Source organism: Lepus europaeus, chromosome X, assembly GCF_033115175.1.
Source record: "Lepus europaeus isolate LE1 chromosome X, mLepTim1.pri, whole genome shotgun sequence".
In the NCBI taxonomy this organism is placed as follows: domain Eukaryota; kingdom Metazoa; phylum Chordata; class Mammalia; order Lagomorpha; family Leporidae; genus Lepus; species Lepus europaeus.
The window spans coordinates 47,720,712-47,739,050 of NC_084850.1; the positions used below are offsets into that span (position 1 = coordinate 47,720,712).

Sequence of the window (18,339 nt, forward strand, 5' to 3'; positions counted from 1 at the left end):
CTGCACCCCAGCACCAGCCCCATATTAATTGAATTTCTAATTTGAGGAAGAGATATTCAGTTTTCATGTATTCAGTTATTTCTTTATAATAGCCTGGAATTAAAAATATTTCTTTCATTCTATAACATTGTTCTCATGATTTATCTATGGCTCACATTGTTCTAGATTTAGTTGTTAGGAATTCATTCAAGTTGGCTTCTCTATTCTTTTCATTTCTGGTGCCAGAAGGTGTTTTAGGCATGGAGTTGGACTTCTGTAGAGTGAGACATGGCAGATATTTTAGGCTTCAAAGGCCACCTCTGTTGCATATTGTACTTTTGTTTGTCTTATAACCTTTACAAAATGTGAATAGCACTCTTATCTGTGAATTGGTCTTTTTTTTTTTAACGATTTATTTATTTGAAAAGTGGAGTTACAGAGAGCAGAGGCAGAGGCAGAGAAAGAGAGGTCTTCCATCCACTGGTTCACTCCCTAGATGGCTGCAACAGCCAGAGCTGCACCGATGCGAAGCCAGGAACAAGGACTACCCACAAGGGTGCAGGGGCCCAAGGACTTGGGCCATCTTCCACTGCCGTCCCAGGCCACAGCAGAGAGCTGGATCAGAAATGGAGCAGCCGGGTCTCAAACCAGCACCCATATGGGATGCTGGCACTGCAGGCAGTGACTTTACCTGCTAAGCCACAGCACCAGCCCCGTGAATTGGTCTTATAGGCTGTACTTTGCTAACTGCTAGGATAAAGTCTAGGTTAATATTACACTCTTATCCTTACCCTAGAATGGGTCATTTTTCAGTGGGTCTTACGTTGAAGAATGGTATTGCAAAACCAAGGTCTGGCATTAGGTATGTGTACTGCTATTGGAGTGTCATTGCTCTTGGCCCTTTCAGTGAACAAGGCTAGGAAATACATGTATTTACTCACAGAAACACACCTCTGCATATATTTCCTCTCTGTGTCTCTGTCTCTCTCTGTCTCTCTGTCTCTGTATGTGTGCTTGCCTCTCTCCCTCTCCTTTCTCCTCCGTATCTGAAAAACCAGTGAGCACATACTGATACACCTGAATTCCATCTAACACCACAGGCTTTATTCTAGCCTCCCCATTTTATCCTTTGTAACTCCTTTCTCCAACTGTGAAAAGAAAAAAGCTTTTCTTATCCACAACATGAGTTTATTTACTTATTTGCTCAATTCTAGAATATGAATAAAATAGCCTCAGCATTGCTTCTTTATACCACTCTTTGAAACAGTTTTACCAGCTAGTATGCAGTTCTTTTTGTTTATAGCCTTCTAGTATAGAGTAAAATACTGCTTTCCGTATGTAGGTGCAGTTCTTCCCCACCATCTTGCTCTTGAGGATGGTTATATAGTTCATTTGTAATATAATAGTTTCATTCGTTACTGTTTGTCTTCAGTTTGGAGCACACCTTCAATTTCTTGGTTGATTTCTTTTTTAATATTTATTTATTTATTTGAAAGTCAGAGTTAAACAGAGAGAGAGGAGAGGCAGAGAGAGAGAGAGAGAGAGAGAGAGAGGTCTTCCATCTGCTGGTTCACTCCCCAATTGGCCACAACAGCTGGAGCTGCATTGATCCGAAGCCAGGAGCCAGGAGCTTCTTCTAGGTCTCCCACGTGGGTCCAGGGGCCCAAGGACTTTTGCCAACTTCTACTGCTTTCCCAGGCCATAGCAGAGAGCAGCATTGGAAGTGGAGCAGCCGTGACTCAAACCGGCACCCTTATGGGATGTCAGCACTGCAGGCAATGGCTTTATCCGCTATGCCACATTGCCGGCCCCAGTTGATTTCTTTTAAAATCAATCTATATTTACAAAAATACTTAGAAAATTAATGCTTGGGCCAGCTCTGTGGCATAGTACGTAAAGCTGCCGCCTGCAGTGGTGGCATCCCATATGGGTGCCAGTTCGACACCTGGCTGCTCCACTTCCAATCCAGCTCTCTGCTCTGGCCTGGGAAATCAGTGGAAGATGGCCGAAATACTTGGACCACTGCACCCATGAGGGAAAACCTGGAGGAAGCTCCTGGCTCCTGGCTTCAGATTGGTGCAGCTCTGGCCATTGCAGCCAAATGGGAAGTGAGCCAGCAGATGGAGGACATCTCTCTGACTCTCCTCTCTCTGTGTAACTCTTTCAAATAAATAAATAAATCTTTAAAAAATCTTTAAAAAAGAAAGTTCGTGTTAGATATAATTAAAAGGTATTTTGGTGTAAAAAATGGAAATCCATGCACAGAAAGTTCAGGAAAAATGCATATTATTTTAAAACGGCATGGATTTCAAAACTTTTAACACTAACATAAGCTCTCTATCTGTCTTATCTACTTTTTCACTTATTTATTTATTTTATTTATGTAAAAGACAGCGAGGTAGGCAGGCAGATAAACAAAGATCTTCCTTCTGCTGATTCCCTCTCCAAATGCCTACAATGGCTGCGATTGAGATAGGCTGACAAGCTAGGAGCCAGGAACTCAGTCCAGGTCTTCCATTGGTGTAGCAGGGACCCAACTACTTGAGCCATCATTGCCACCTCCCAGGGTCCACAAAATTAGCAGGAAGCTGGAGTCAGGAGCCAGAGTTGGATATTGAACTCATGTACTCCTCTATGAGAGGCAGGTGCCCTAACCAGTGTCTTAACCCCCAGGCCAAATACCCACTCCAGCATAGGCAATTTTTTTAAGTGCCTGGGTGAAGGAAATGTGCAGTCAGGATTTAGAACTGCTGTATTCAGCATAGAGAAGAGAAGACATAAATTTTACCCTTAAGAAGGCTATAATACAGATAGTAGTAAGCACACATACATGAATCATAAAATTAATTATAAAGGTAATACTCATATCATAATTCTTTATGTAAAACACAGCATAAATCATATGATTATTAAAGGAACAGAACGGGGTGTAATAATCAGAACATGGTAGAATTAGATAAGAAATGTATCTTGGAAATGAATGTTAAAACTTCTTTTACCAGGAGAGACACATGAAATTATCCTAAAATTGTTGTTTCTTTTTGAAGATGAAAACCTACAGCTGGTAAACCATGAAGCAAATTCGGTGGCAGTGGATGTTGTTCCTCATGTTGACAACCCAACCTTTGAAGAAGATGAAACTCCTGATCATGAGACTGCTGTTCGAGAAATTAAATCATAAAATCTGTGTCACTAGAAAACTTGAAACTTTAGTAATAACAGAACTGCCAATCAGGGCCTAGTTTACTATTAATGAACTGGATAAACGTAATAAAATAAGAATGATGTGGAAAGTTCTGAGATGACTAATATTATACTATAGTTAAAAGGCTTACAATATTTAACCTATTAACTTTTTTCCACAAACTCATTATAATGTTTTTCATAGGCAAGTTTCCTCTCAATAGTGATAGCAACATTTTTAGACATTCAAAACTCTTTAAATAGTCATGTTTTTCATTTATAACAATTTTCTTATAAAGAAACATGTTGCTTTAAAATGTGGAGCAGTAGTAATCATTTTATTTTATGATAGTATCTTAATTAAAAATTGTACTACTTTAGCTTGGGCTATATGTGTCAGGGTTTTTTCTCCAGGTGCTTATATTTATCTGGAATTGTAATGTAAAAAGCAATGCAAACTTAGGCTAGTATTTCATGAGATGTCTATTTAAACTACATTAAGTTGATAGAACAAGATTAAAGCAAAACATTTCATTTTAACTTTTTCTTGTTTTAAAAATTAGGCTAAATGTACTTCATGTGAGTGTTGAGCATAGATTATCAAGAATATGGACTGAATTGATTTGATGATACCAATTTGATACAAGATTTTAGACAAAAAGGTTCCTTACAGAAATATTGTGTAACTATTTCTTCAATATGTGGGATTTTCAGAAACACAGTGTATAAATTACTATACTATTTGAAAATGGTAATGACTAAGTCACACAAAATTTGGTAATTAATCTTTGTGCATGAATTAGTCTACAGAAAACTTTCTATGAGTCTGCTAAAAAATGTTTTCCAAACAATGTTGACTTTGAGAATTGAGTTTACATTTCTTCTAAATGGACTAAAATTACATTAAATAAACTACAAGTCTGTCCATGTAGGGATAAAGTTTGTGAATGCATTTTCTTGGTGTTTGAAAAAGAATTGACAGGGTGGGGAGCAGGGAGAGAATTCCAGGTGCCTTAATAAAAAGTTTGAAGCTTCATCCACCAAAGTTAAATAGAACTATTTAAAAAATGCACTTTATTTGTATTCTGCGTAGCTTATCTTTTATTTCAGAGTTTTGTTTCCAGTGCAAATTCCAGCAGAATTTAGGCAAAACCAGAACAGACATGTATTTTTGTTTGCAGAATGTAGAACAGATAAAACCATTGCATTCTTGTACACTGATTTGAAATGCTGTAAATATGTCCTGATTTGTATTGATTCTCTTTAAATATAAAATGTAAATAAAATATTCCAATAAAAGCTTGTGTCTGCTGTTTACTTTAACATTTATCAACTTTTTATAAAATTAGGGTACTTTGAAAAAGTCATGGAAAATAGAATTGAGGGATAAGTTTTTTTTTTAAATTTTATTTAATGAACATAAATTTCCAAAGTACAGCTTATGGATTACAATAGCTTCCCCCCCCTTAACTTCCCTCCCACCCGCAACACTCCCCTCTCCCACCCCCTCTCCTCTTCCATTCATATCAAGATTAATTTTCAATCATCTTTATATACAGAAGATCAATTTAGCATATTTTAAGTAAAGATTTCAACAGTTTGCACCCACACAGAAACACAAAGTGTAAAATACTATTTGAGTACTAGTTATAGCAATAATTAAACACATAAGAATAATTGTGTATTAATTTCAGAGTTCAACCAATAGTTTTAAGTAGAACATAAAAAATACTAAAAGGGAAAGTTCTTTTTTTTCTTGTTTTTTTGTTTGTTATATAGTTATTATTTTTTTATTTAATAAATGTGAATTTACAAAGTGCAACTTTTGTATTGTTGTGGCTTCCCCCCCCAACTTCCCTCCCTCCCGTGGCCCTCCCCTCTCCCTCTCCCATCCCGCCCTTTATCGAGTTTCATTTTCAATTACCTTCATATACTGAAGATCAACTTAGTATATACTAAGCAAGGATTTCAACAGGCTGCACTCACACAACCGCACAAGGTATAGGGTACTGTTCGACTAGTAGTGTTTTTAAGTTTCATAGTAAAACACATTAAGGATAGAGATCCTACGTGGGGAGCATGTACCCAGTGACTCCCGTTGTTGATTTAACAATTGGTACTCTTATTTATGACGTTAGCAATCACCCGAGACTCTTGCTATGAGCTGTCTAGGCTATGGAAGCCCCTTGAGTTCACCAACTCTGAACTTGTTTAGTCAAGGCCGTGTCACAGTGGAGGTTCCTTCCTCCCTTCAGAGAAAGGCGCCTCTCTCCTTGATGGCCTGTTCCTTCTGCTGGGGTCTTGTTCACCAGGGTCTTTCATTTAGATTGTTTTTTGCCATCGTGTCATGGCTTTCCATGCCTGTGAGACTCTCATGGACCTTTTAGCCAGATCCGAATGTCCCAAGGGTTGATTCTGAGGCAGGAGTGCTGTTTTGGGCGTTTGCCATTCTGAGAGCCTGCTGTGTGTCCTGCTTCCCCTGCAGGATCATTCTCTCCCTTTTAATTCTATCTTTCATTATTTGCTTACACTGGTCTTATTTGTGAAATCTCTTCGACAATACCCTATCTTTTTGATCGGTTGTGTATTTATACTGGATAAGTTTATTTTGGTGCAAAACATTCTGAAATCCATGCAGAGTATTTTTATCTTACACATTTCTTTGAACTTTTAAACACCTTTTATATCCTTTAATGTCAAACTGTTTTGTACCAAAATAAACTTCTCTTTCAATTCCATTTTTCCATGAACCTTGGAAGTGTCTTCATATAATATACCTGGATTGGGTGGGAGGGGACAGAATAGTTTAATATAAATTGTCATTGATATATTTCATCAGTAAAAGCTAAAACTTTAGCATGAATATATATTTACATATTTAATTACATAGAGAGGAAGTGCTGCCATTATATCACTAAATTTACCATGAGTTACTTTTAAATTTAAGGAGTGCAAATAATGAGATTGACCAGTAATTATATAAATTTCAAAAAGAATCTGATTCTAGTCCATCTTTATACTATTCATGACATATGGATGTTTTATTACTTTAATGCTTTCTTTCAGCCTTCTCTTTGGCAGTATGATTATTAGGGTAATTGATGAGTTAAGCGCCTCTCTTTCATCAAACATATTAAGAATACACAGATGTTTGGAACAACCCAGAATCATGATTATCAAACCAAATGTATAATATTCTGTGGGTGTGTGAATGAGGCCTGTGTTCCTAAAGTGTTAACATTCTCTCAAGTTTTGTGGTGATTCTTTTTGGAGAGCACTTTTCAAATTTTTTAATTTTTATTTTATTTGAAAGGCAGAGAGGGAGAAAGAAAAATCACCCATCCACTGGTTCACTCCCTAAATACCCACAATAGCCAGGGCCAGGCCAAAGCCAGGAGTTAGAAACATAATCCAGGTCTCATTCGTGGGTGATAGAAACCCATTCATTACTGGGGCTGGCGTTGTGGCTCATGTGGGTTAAGCTGCTGCCTGGGGTGCTGGTATCCTGAAGTCCTGGCTGCTCCACTTCCAATCTAGCTCCCTCAATAACTTCCAGAATATTCTCTTGTGCCCATTTGCAGTTGATTCCAAGTCCCATTCTCTGCTCTGTACAACCACCAATCAGCTTTCTATCTGTATAGATTTACCCATTCTGGACTTTTCCTAGAGAGAGAATCACACAACTTACTGCCTGTTATGACTGACCTCCCCTGAACACAATGTTTTCAAGATCCCTCCATGTTGTAGAATACACCAGTACTCCATTCTTTTCATTGCTGAGTAATGGATATTTTATTTTTGGATTATCCATTCATCAGCTAATGAACCCTTGGGCTATTCCAACTCTTGCTGTTATGAATAATGCTGCTATGCACATTCAAATACAAGTCTTTCTGTAGGTGTATGTTTTGGATTCTCTTGTGTAAATACCTAGGAGATAAATTCCATGCCACTTGTGAATTTTCTTACTTCTTGTTAGTATCTATTGGTCTTCTTTAGCTTGACCATTAGACTTATATCATATACGCACAAAATAGTCAACATATAAGTTGATTCTTTTAAGAATAGCAGTAGATATTCATCCATATAGGGAGTCTCCCACATGAAAAAGAGGGGTTCTCTGCATTTATTTGTACACTTAGCAGAAATCAGGTTTATTATCTTCTTTAAAAGAAGATTTATTTATTTTATTTGAAAGAGTTACAGAGAGGCAGAAAGAGAGAGAGAGCAAGAGAGAGAGAGAGTCATCTGCTGGTTCACTCCCCAGATGGCTACAACAACTAGAGCTGGGCCAATCCGAAGCCAGGAGCCAGGAGTTTTTTCCAGGTCTCTCATGCAGGTGCAGGGCCCAAGCACTTGGGCCATCTTCCACTGCTTTCCCAGGCCATACCAGAGAGCTAGATTGGAAGTGGAGCAGTCAGGATGAACTGCCCATATGGGATGCCGGCACCACAGTGTAGTTGACCGCCAGCCCCAGGTTTTATATCTTCTACATAATAATATACGTGTTCCCAAATCAATCAGTAAAATATATTTAAAGATACAATCGGGCTGGAGCCGCGGCTCATTTGGCTAATCTCTGCCTGTGGCACCGGCACCCCGGATTCTAGTCCCGGTTTGGGTGCCGGATTCTGTCCCGGTTGCTCCTCTTTTAGTCCAGCTCTCTGCTGTGGCCCAGGAAGGCAGTGGAGGATGGCCCAAGTGCTTGGGCCCTGTACCCGCATGGGAGACCAGAAGGAAGCACTTGGCTCTTGGCTTCAGATCAGCGCAGCACACAGGCCGTAGCAGCCTGTGTGGGAGACCAGGAAGAAGCACCTAACTCCTGGCTTCGGATTGGCACAGCGCCAATGGCGTGGCGGCCATTATAGGGAGTGAACCAACGGAAGGAAGACCTTTCTCTCTGTCTCTCTCTCTCACTGTCTAACTCTGCCTGTCAAAAAATTAATTAATTTAAAAAGGATACAATTGGAATTCTAGAACATTTCTTCTTCCTCCTTACATCTACTTTCTTTCCATTTGTGAGCTATATTAACTTCTATAACATCTGGAGGAATTTTATCATCTTAGGTTATAATAAATTTTTAATTATTTCCCTTACTCATTGCTGAGTAACATTCTGTTATATGGATATTTCATGTTTGTGAGTGACATTTTTAAGCACATGAAAATATAAAGTTTTCATGACTACATGAAACTTAAAAAACTATTCAGTATTATAGTGGAAATTTTGACCTCCAGAAATAAATTGCTGTCCTCTACCATCAGAGCTAATTGAATGAAAGGTTAGAGAAATACTCTCCACTGGTTCTCAATATGTTTCTGTATAAGCACAACCTTATGAATGTATGACATTCAGAGGCATACCTGGACCTTGAGAGTTAAGAGACTTGCATAGATAGTTTTGCATGGATGGTTAGTGCAATTTCCCCTTCTAGCTACAATTGAACGGATGTCCCAATTCTCAACCACTGCCTTAGAAAACTTAATAGGCATGCCTTGATACAACCTTTTTAAAAAAGCAATTCCACCATCTAAAATGTATTAACAGAGCCTGTAATTCAAAAGATGCCTATGTGGTTCTGAATGGAAATGTGATTAATTATCCCCAATTTGTTGTACTTTGATTTTCCAATATCTAATTTGCTTTAAATCCGTGCATCTGAAACTTTTATGTGCCTGCAAATTACCTGAGGATCTTGTTAACACATATATTCTGATTCAGTAGTTACGGTATGAGCTCCATGATGCTCAATTTCTAGCAAGCTCCTGGTGGTGCAGATGTTTCTGGGTCCAGAGTCCACACTTTGAGTAGCAAAGCTTTAAGCAGTTTTCCTGTAGAAGTGCTCCATAGATTTTGAATCTTACTGCCTCCTAACCTGTTGCAGGCTGTAAAGAAAGATAAACTAAGCTAGTGAAATTCATTTGGAATAAGAAGCCAGTAAAATCGTGAGTGTTAGACTCAGCCTTTCCCGAGCATGGGGATTAGAACTGCTGTTTGGGGCTTCATAATCTCTTTTTTGCACAGGTGTTTGAGGCTATGATTAAGAACACTGAGTCAGCTGGAAGGCTGATCTCTGGATACATGAGGTATTATTCATCTCTGCATGGTATCTTATTGGGCCCATTAATCTGTGTCTTCGATAAATCAGAAAACAAGGACAGGGGCCAGGGTTGTTGCATAGTGGGTAGAGCCACTACCTGTGACACCAGCATCCCATATGGGTGCTGGTTCAGGTCCCAGCTGCTCCACTTCTGATCCAGCTCCCTTTTAATGCACCTGAGAAAGCAGTGAAGGATGGTCCAAGTGCTTGGGCTCCTGCACCCATGTGGGAGACCCTGATGAAACTCCTGGCTTCTGGCTGGCTCAGCCCTGGCTGTTGCAGCCATTTGGGGAGTGAACCAGCAGACAGAAGATTCTCTCTCTATCTCCCCTCCCCATAACTCTGCCTTTCAAATAAATAAAATAAATCTTGAAGGAAAAAAAGAAAACAAGGATGGGAACAGACAGATGAGTTGGGAAGCTATTATAATGGTAGAGCAGGGAAGTAGTGATGTGAGGCTAATTTAAAACCGTAACAGGAAGATAGCATGGATAAACTTCTGAAACAAAGAAGGATGCCTGTGAGGTGTGCTGTGTGTGAGTGTGCACATATGTGTGTGTGATAAGATGAGGGAGGAGACTGGTGGAGATAGGGGGACAGAGGTGATGCACGAAGTCCAAGATCTTTGAAGATTCTTAGTTTGAGTGTTTTGGTTGAAGTGGTCTTCTGAACTAAGACAACCTAGTAGGAGAAGCAATATTGGGTAGGGGGTATGTAGGAGAAATAAGTAGCTTTGACATGTATTTGAGGTATATGTGGACGATATGCATAAGTAGTATGGTGTCATGGTTTGCAGAAGGGTAAATCTAGCTTCAAATCCCAGCTCTGACATCAATTTAGCTGTGTGATCTTAGGCAAGTTATTTAATTTCTATGAACTTTTTGTTCATATTTAAAGTAAATATATAAAAGTACACAAGCTTATGAATAAAAATTAAATAATATATATAAAGTACAAGTAGAGTACTAACAATAATATTCAATGCATGTTAAAGCCACTGCCTGTGATGCTGGCATCCCATATTTGAGTACCAATTCAAGTCCTGGCTACTCTACTTCTTTTTTTTTTAAGATTTATTTATTTGAAAGGCAGAGTTACAGACAGAGAGGGATAGACAGAGAGAGAGAGAGAGAGAGAGAGAGTCTTCCATCCTCTAGTTAACTCCCCAAATGACCGACATGGCTGGAGGCGGGCCAGCCAGAAGCCAGAAGCCAGGAGCTTCTTTCAGGTCTCCCCATGGGTGCAGGGGCCCAAGCACTGGGGCCATCCTCTGCTGCTTTCTCAGATGCATTAGCAGGGAGCTGGATCAGAAGTGGAGCAGCCAGGATTCAAACCTATGCCCATATGGGAAGCCAGTGCTGTAGGTGGCATCTTAGCCTGCTAAAACGCCTGACAAGGCAATGGAAGATGGTACAAGAACTTGGATCCCTGCAGCCATGTGGGAGACCTGAATGGAGTTCCAAGCTTCCTCCTGGTCCAGTCCTGACCATCACAGCTATTTATGGAGTGAATCAGCGATAGGAAGAATCTCTCTGCCTTTCTCCCTCTCTCTCTGGGACTATGCCTTCCAAATAAAAAATTTTTAAAGATTTATTTATTTAAGAGGTAGAGTTACAGACAGAGGGAGAGATAGAGAGAAAAGTCTTCCATCTGCTGGTTCACTCCCTAAATGGCTGCAACAGCCAGAGATGGGCTGATCCGAAGCTCCTGAGTTTCTTACAGGTCTCACATGTGGGTGCAGGGGCCCAAGGACTTGGGCCATCTTCTACTGCTTTCCCAGGCCATAGTAGAGAGCTGGATCAGAAGAGGAGCAGCTGGGACACAAACCGGCACCCATATGGGATTCGAGGCAGTTTGCAATCTCTGGCTTCCTTCCCTAAGCAATTTATATTAACATATACAATTGAAGAGAGTGACATATTCCATTTTAAGGTGCTTTCAGAACAATGTTTTTTCTTTGCAAAGTCTTACAATAGATTTTTAAATGATCAAGCCAAAACTTTACATCACAGGAGTAATTTAATTTAAAAACATGTTTTCTTTACATAAAACAGTGAGATGCTTATTTATTAAAACAAGAGCTCTCTAAATATCCTTCTCTGAGCCAAAAGTGGGCCAGATCCTATAACAGAGAGCACATGGGTATGTACAGAGGCGGGAATCGCAGAGCAAAGAGGCAGAAGAACCCAGGGAGTTTTTTCGGGACAGCCCTTGGCACAACCCTAACCTTTAAGGGTATTGGAAAAGAATTCTGGTTTGATGAGGAAGGAAATACAAAAGGGAAGGAAAGGAAAAAAGAAAGGAGGGTGTCTCACATCTCTCTACATTTGCTGTTTTGCTGACCTTTAACCAAGGAGATGAGAAGAAATTATCTTCTTTAGTACACTTCCAGATTGGGATAGCTTTTCCCAGAGATACACGGCAGTCCGGGCTCTGGAAGAACTGACTCTTCCCATACAATCTTTAGAGCTACCTTGGGACTACTTATTTTCTGCCTCTTAGTTAGGAAGAATCCAAGATTGCTCCTCTTCTCATCTGAAAGAAACATCCCTGCTTGTAGTACACGTCTGTCTCACTAGAGACGGCCCACATCTTGGAAGGATTAAGCCTTTAGGGCAGAGTTCCTTGGCTCCATGACTTGGCATCTGGGTATGCCCCACCCCTTTGTATTTTAGCCATATGGCCTCCAGGCTTCCGTCTCAAAACAGCTTGCCAAGAGTCTCCCTTGCCTGTACATTGCCTTCCAACGCCTTCCTTCTTTTAAACTCGTTTTTACTTTCAGTGCACTCGTTAACTCCGGGGGACTGAGTTATTGTAAGAAATAAAAACAGCAATCAAATAAGCTTTCCCTGCAACATCATGCAAATGACTGACCTCATTCACCTTCGTGTTTAAGCAGCTGCGTGTCTTTGCCAAGACACAGAAAGGTGAAGGTTGCCCTGCAAGCATTTTGTTTTCTAAAAAGAATTTAAGAAAGAAAAATTATAGTTGTAAATTGTTTAGATCTCAAAACAGAAAGTTGGACAAGAGATTGTCTGTGACTTGTTACTGTAGTTAAACAAACAGGGGCTGCGGAGGTGGATGAGGGGGATAGGTGCATTGCATGAAAAAAATGTGTAGTTTCTGACAATTTTATATTCTTCATTAAGGATCAGAAAGTTTAGGCAAGAATTTTGGATTTATACAAAGAATCGGGTCACCTATTGTGTGACCTTGGATAAGTCACTTCACCCATCAGAACATTTCGTTTCTTGATGTGCAAAGTAGGGAAGATCTACTTCACAAGCCTTCTGTGGATTACATGGCGTGAGTATGTAGTTACCGCTTATTAGACATCAGTTGCTATTAACTGCTGCCCCCTGGAATGGGCTGTTACTCCAAAAGTCCAGAAACTTTCTTTTAAACAAATATTTTGGGCCAGCACTATGGCATAGCTGGTAAAGCCATGCCTGTGAGGCCGGCATCCATATGGGCACCTGTTCCAGTTAAGGCTGCTCCACTTCCCATCCAGCTCCCTGCGAATGCGCCTGGGGAAGCAGTGCAGGATGGCCCAAGTCCTTGAGTCCCTGCACCCCCATGGAGATCTGGAGGAATCTCCTGGCTCCTGCCTGGCCGTTGTGGCCATCGGGGAAGTCAACCAGTCGATGCTTCCATTCTCTCTGTCTCTGTCACTCTGTGTATGTCTTCATGGCTTTCTGAAACTCTGACTTTCAAATAAGTAAATAAATCTTGAAAAAAATTTTAAATCGAGAACCGATTTCATGTATTTCATTGGTACAATTCTAAGAATTCGACACTTCCTTCCCTCCGTCCGTCCCTCCCAAGGAAACTTTATTGTGAAAAGGGTCAGGAAAAACAACACCTTTACACCTAGGATTCAGTTGCTTGAACCAAAACACACTTTAAACTTCAGACAGACACAAACACACTCTACCCGTGGCGGGACCCGCTTTGAAAACACCCCCATCGGGGTCTCACCCCAATGTATTATGGGAAGTGTAGTCCTGCGCTCTTGTCGCCGCAGTACAAAAAAGTCGCGTAAAGAACTACAACTCCCAAGAGATGAAGCAGCGGGACTATTTCCCCGTTGGGCGGTAGCGCTGTGGGAGGGAATTGGCAACTTCGCTGCCTACGTGGGAGAGAAGGGAGGGTGGGGGGAAGTGTGGAAACGGTGAACCTGAGCCGCTGCTGCCGGAGGCAGATTTGGTAGGCGGAGTAGAGGGAGAAGACGGGGGTTGACGGTGAGGTGAGGAGGGCATCTAGGTCGTTGCTGCCAGGTGGCACAAACTTCTTCACGATGTGGCTGAAGCCCGAGGAAGTGCTTCTGAAAAATGCGCTGAAGCTGTGGCTGATGGAAAGGTCCAACGACTACTTCGTGCTGCAGCGGCGTCGGGGCTACGGGGAGGAAGGAGGAGGGGGACTCACAGGTAAGCCTGAGACCACCCGCCCCAGATGCCTTAGCGCCATGGCGTCTGTTCGCGGTTTCTTAAAAGGTGCTGAGGCAAACAGTTACTCGCCGTTGCCGGGCGCTGGATCTTAAAGCCTTGGCGGAGGGACTGGGCTTCTCCCGCCACCGCCTTTCCGCCGCCGCCGCCAACGACCAAGTCCGGAGAGGAACAGTCTTTCTGGCGGAGCCCCTGCTCTTTGGGTGGGACATGGGAAGAGAGGAGTTCTTTCTAAGGCAAAGGAAGGATCTGGTACCTGCCCTGTGGTTTCCCATGGGGGGAAGGGGCTGGTTGCAAGTGTTCAGCCTAGAAAGGTCGCGTCTGTGCTGATGGCAGGGACCAGTTCGCAGCTGTGGAGTAACTTTTTTTTTTCATGAAATCCATAGGGATAATAACCACCCTGGGGAGTGTGTGGGGGTGGGGCGGGGTTCGGGGATGGCGAGGAGAATGTGAGACGCCCGGATCACATCCTAAGAGATAGGCTTCAAATGAGAAACTGAGCTGGGAGGGTTGGAGCCAGGGCAAGTGATGGGATAGGGCTCAGAATTCCTGACCTCTCCCAACTTGGCATCTCTCGCTGCATCTCCCAAGTTTTCAATCCGTGGGATTCCCTCAAAAAGGCTACTCTAGCGTCATCATACAAATCTCTCTCTGGAGTATTTGGCACTGCCCCCTTTTCAAAGCCGTCATTCTAAGCCAAAGCACTTAAACAAATGGAAGTTTGAGTCTTCCTGCCCATCCTACCCTGCCCTCCCCCCCCCATTTTTTAGATTTAAAAAAAAAATCAAGAACTGTTTTTTGGCCTAGTGTTCAAAGTCTGCAAAGAATGTTTTTTGAGACCCCCTCATCCTGGACAGGGCCATTCAAACTTTTTGGACTTTGGGAAAACAAGGGCCTTTTATCGTTGATAATTTCTAGTTTGGGTTTGTGACCTTGAAGGGGTGGACTGGGCTTAAATTACGTGATATGAGGGGAAGGGAAAAAGTTGGGAAGCCTGCATTTTGGTCCCATCCTAAGCTCTGACTTGTTGGATGACATTTGTCCATTTATTTTTTTCATTTACTCAACCTTAAGCGACTACTGTGTGTGACAAGGAATGCTCCATAGGAAGATAATTAAGATTCAGTTCTTGTATTTGAAATGCTCATAACCTAACTAGAGGGAAGTGGGATGGTGGCCGGGGTGAGGGCATGAGCAAAGACCCCCTAGTAAACCAGGCAAATTAAAAATTGAGCCAAATGACTAAAACGAGTGAAGATTCATGGAGGAGGTATATTGCTTTTTCTCTTCTGTAAAATGGTACCTACCTCACACTTGAAAGGATAAAATGAAAAATAGTAGGTGCCAAATCAGTGTATGTGAAGGGATCTATGAGATACTCTTTTCTTTAACCTTAGGACCTGTTCACCTTATCCAGTTTCTGAAAAGGCTCTCTTGAAAATATGGCAACAAAAATTTCCACATTAAAGTAGATAGTTTGTCATTTTTTGATTTTTTTAAAAATTGCAAGTGTTATTTTGCAGAAGTCTTTCCATTTAATGGATGCAGATACTGTCCAGATTGAAATTTGAGAATTGATAATCATAAGTAGTGATGTAAATTATCCACGTGAGTCCATTGAAAGTAGGTTAGGATAGATTTAAAATATACCTTATATACACATATCAAAACATCACATAATACCCTAAACGTATGAATACTTTTTATATGTCTTAAGTTTTTAAATAAAAGTAAAAAATAAATTTTATAGACCTGTGTTAACAACCTCAGAAATAGTCTTCTAATATATTTTGGTTCCCATTAATTTTACTTGACCAGTCTTTACTTGAGCTTTTGCCCACATTCACCGAAGAGGTGTATTTCCCTTCATACAGCCGTGTTTGTAGAACATAATAGATAAATCCTTGAGAATGAAATCACTGCAATGTAGTATTAAATGGTTTTTACTTCTAAGTTTCTTTTAAACAGTCACTCCTTGTTTTCTGTGTTTGAGTTTTCATTCGACATGCTTTCTTAAAAGCATAGATTAATTGCACCAATTTCTTATCTCCATCCCACTCACCCTATTTGATAGCCACCATCTGTCTAGAATAAGAGGAAATTTATCTGAAGAATTAGTTTGAAATTTCTGCTAACCGTGTGTGCCATGACTACTGATAGCCCCATTGACTTAATGATTAGTTTGTGTTCTGCATGGCATTTTACCTGTAAGATTGACAAGATGCTTGAAATTACCATGTGACAGCTGCCTCTGTAATTCCTTGTAAATTAGCAAAATGGATCAGAAAGGAGCAGACATGTTTTTTTGTTTGTTTTCTTTTCTTTCTTTCTTTCTTTCTTTTTTTTTTTTTTTTTTTGACAGGCAGAGTGGACAGTGAGAGAGAGAGCCAGAGAGAAAGGTCTTCCTTTGCCATTGGTTCACCCTCCAATGGCCGCCGCGGCCAGCGCGCTGCGGCCAGCGCAACGTGCTGATCCAATGGCAGGAGCCAGGTGCTTCTCCTGGTCTCCTATGGGGTGCAGGGCCCAAGCACTTGGGCCATCCTCCACTGCACTCCCTGGCCACAGCAGAGAGCTGGCCTGGAAAAGGGGCAACTGGGACAGAATCTGGTGCCCCGACCAGGACTAGAACCTGGTGTGCCGGCGCCGCTAGGCGGAGGATTAGCCTATTGAGCCGTGGCGCTGTTGGAGCAGACATGTTTTTAAGATTTGTTTGGTTCTTTTTAGTCTAGAGCAAAAATGTGTGCTGACCTTCATGGCTGCTCAACTACTATATTCTCACTTAAAACTGTGAAGTCAAGAGCTTTGCTGTGCTTTCCCGTAAATCCACATTTGGATTGGCTCTCACAGGAGTTTGTGTGCCAGCAGAAGCTTTCTTTTGTCCATTTTGTTTGCTCAAATACAGTGATATGTGCTACCCCTTTAAAAGGTTACCTTACACATTTTGCTTAATAAAGAAAAATAACAACAACCTGAAAATGTTAATGAATGTAACTTTCTTTAAGATTTCCTTTCTTGGCCATGAGATAATTGGCAATAACTACCAGCAATGTCATGACTTTGGGTGTAGACTTGATGAAGTTCCTTGACTCCACTTTTTTTTCCTAATGATGGAATAGGAGCAACAGAAAGCCAACCGTAGGATGGCTATAACAAGAGACTGCTTTTTTTTTAAAGATTTATTCATTTATTTGAAAGTAAGAGTTACACAGAGAGAGGAGAGGCAGAGAGAGAAGGGAGGGAGGGAGGGAGGGAGGGAGGGAGGGAGGGAGAGAAGGAGGTCTTCCGTCCAATGGTTCACTCCCCAGATGGCCTCAATGGCCGGAGCTACGCCCATCTGAAGCCAGGAGCCAAGAGCCTCTTCCATATCTCCCACGCAGGAGCAGGGGCCCAAGGGCTTGGGCCATCTTCTACTGCTTATCCAGGCCATAGCAGAGAGCTGGATCAGAAGAGGAGCAGCCAGAACTAGAACTGGTGCCCATATGGGATGCCAGCGCTGCAGGACAGAGCGTTAGCCCGCTATGCCACAGCACAGCCCTGAGACTACTTCTGAAGGTAGAATTTTGAGATCCTCTTTCTAAATTTTTGAAAGAGTTCAAGCAGACATCTGGTACATTACTGACTATTTGCCAAACATTATCTTACTGAATGTCCTGGCTCCATCAGAGTGGAATGTTTTCTGGAAAATTTTGTCAGACCTAAGATTCTTTTACAGATAAAGTGATTTTCCTTCATTTGAAGAAGTAATTCACCCTTCTGGATTTTTACAGTAACCTTTAGTTATCCCTTGCTTCTGCTGGCTGCTGCAGGTGATGTCTTTTCTGTGGCATCTAAATTTAGCACCTGGTTTTATATAATTAAAAGTAATGTATTCATATTTGGCTTATTAAGTACAAATCAACAATTTGCTTGGCAGATGGGCACTACTGCATGAGTGGAATTATGGGGCTATATTCTATTAAATAATCTAGTGTGTAGAATTTAGGAAGATGTGCCAATCAGGAAGACTTTATTTTGGTAGTTTGTTGAGAGTATTTTACTCTTGAATTTTCCATATCTAAATAGTACAAGCATGTTCTTGAATATTGGATTCACCAATGCAATTAACTAGACCTTGTTTTTATGGTATAGAATAAAACCAGAAAATAAAACTTACTAAAATGGCATTGTAGGTACCTTTCATTGTATCCTCTTTCATCTTGGTACTGTTGCTTTGAAATTAGATCATCTGTGAAAACTAGAACATGATAATGTTTGAAATAAGTCATTTAAAAATGTTTGAAATTAGCTTGTTATGATGATTTGTCATAAACAAGTGCATAATAAATGCTAATGGAGTCTTTTTGAAAAACTCTTAATACCATCCCTTGAAAATAGTTTTTTTTCACCACCCCCTCCTCAATGAGTCTCACTCTGAAGGGTGTTTGCATTAACTATTTATTATTATTTTATAACTATATATTTATTAGCAGAATACCCCTACATTCTATACTAACAAAGTGACCATCTGATAAAATAATTTTTTGGCTTTCCAGGAACCTCTTTACTAGCAAGGGGGTACCCAAATGATATGCATGACATTTTATTTTATGTAAGGAAATTTGTACACATGTCCACACACATATGCAGACCAA

General features: G+C 40.9%; 2 protein-coding genes across 2 annotated transcripts in view; both read left to right on the forward strand.

Moving 5' to 3' along the window:
* RNF128 (ring finger protein 128) overlaps positions 1-4,455 on the forward strand; it is a 61,701-nt gene extending 57,246 nt beyond the window's left edge. Inside the window, exon 7 of the mRNA XM_062183876.1 lies at positions 3,027-4,455. Coding sequence (XP_062039860.1) covers positions 3,027-3,160 — 134 coding nt within the window. The 3' untranslated portion in view covers positions 3,161-4,455. The remainder of the gene's footprint in view (positions 1-3,026) is intronic.
* An 8,968-nt stretch (positions 4,456-13,423) lies between these two features.
* The window catches only part of TBC1D8B (TBC1 domain family member 8B), an 85,055-nt gene continuing 80,139 nt past the window's right edge, over positions 13,424-18,339 (forward strand). The window contains exon 1 of the mRNA XM_062182967.1: positions 13,424-13,690. Coding sequence (XP_062038951.1) covers positions 13,561-13,690 — 130 coding nt within the window. The 5' untranslated portion in view covers positions 13,424-13,560. The remainder of the gene's footprint in view (positions 13,691-18,339) is intronic.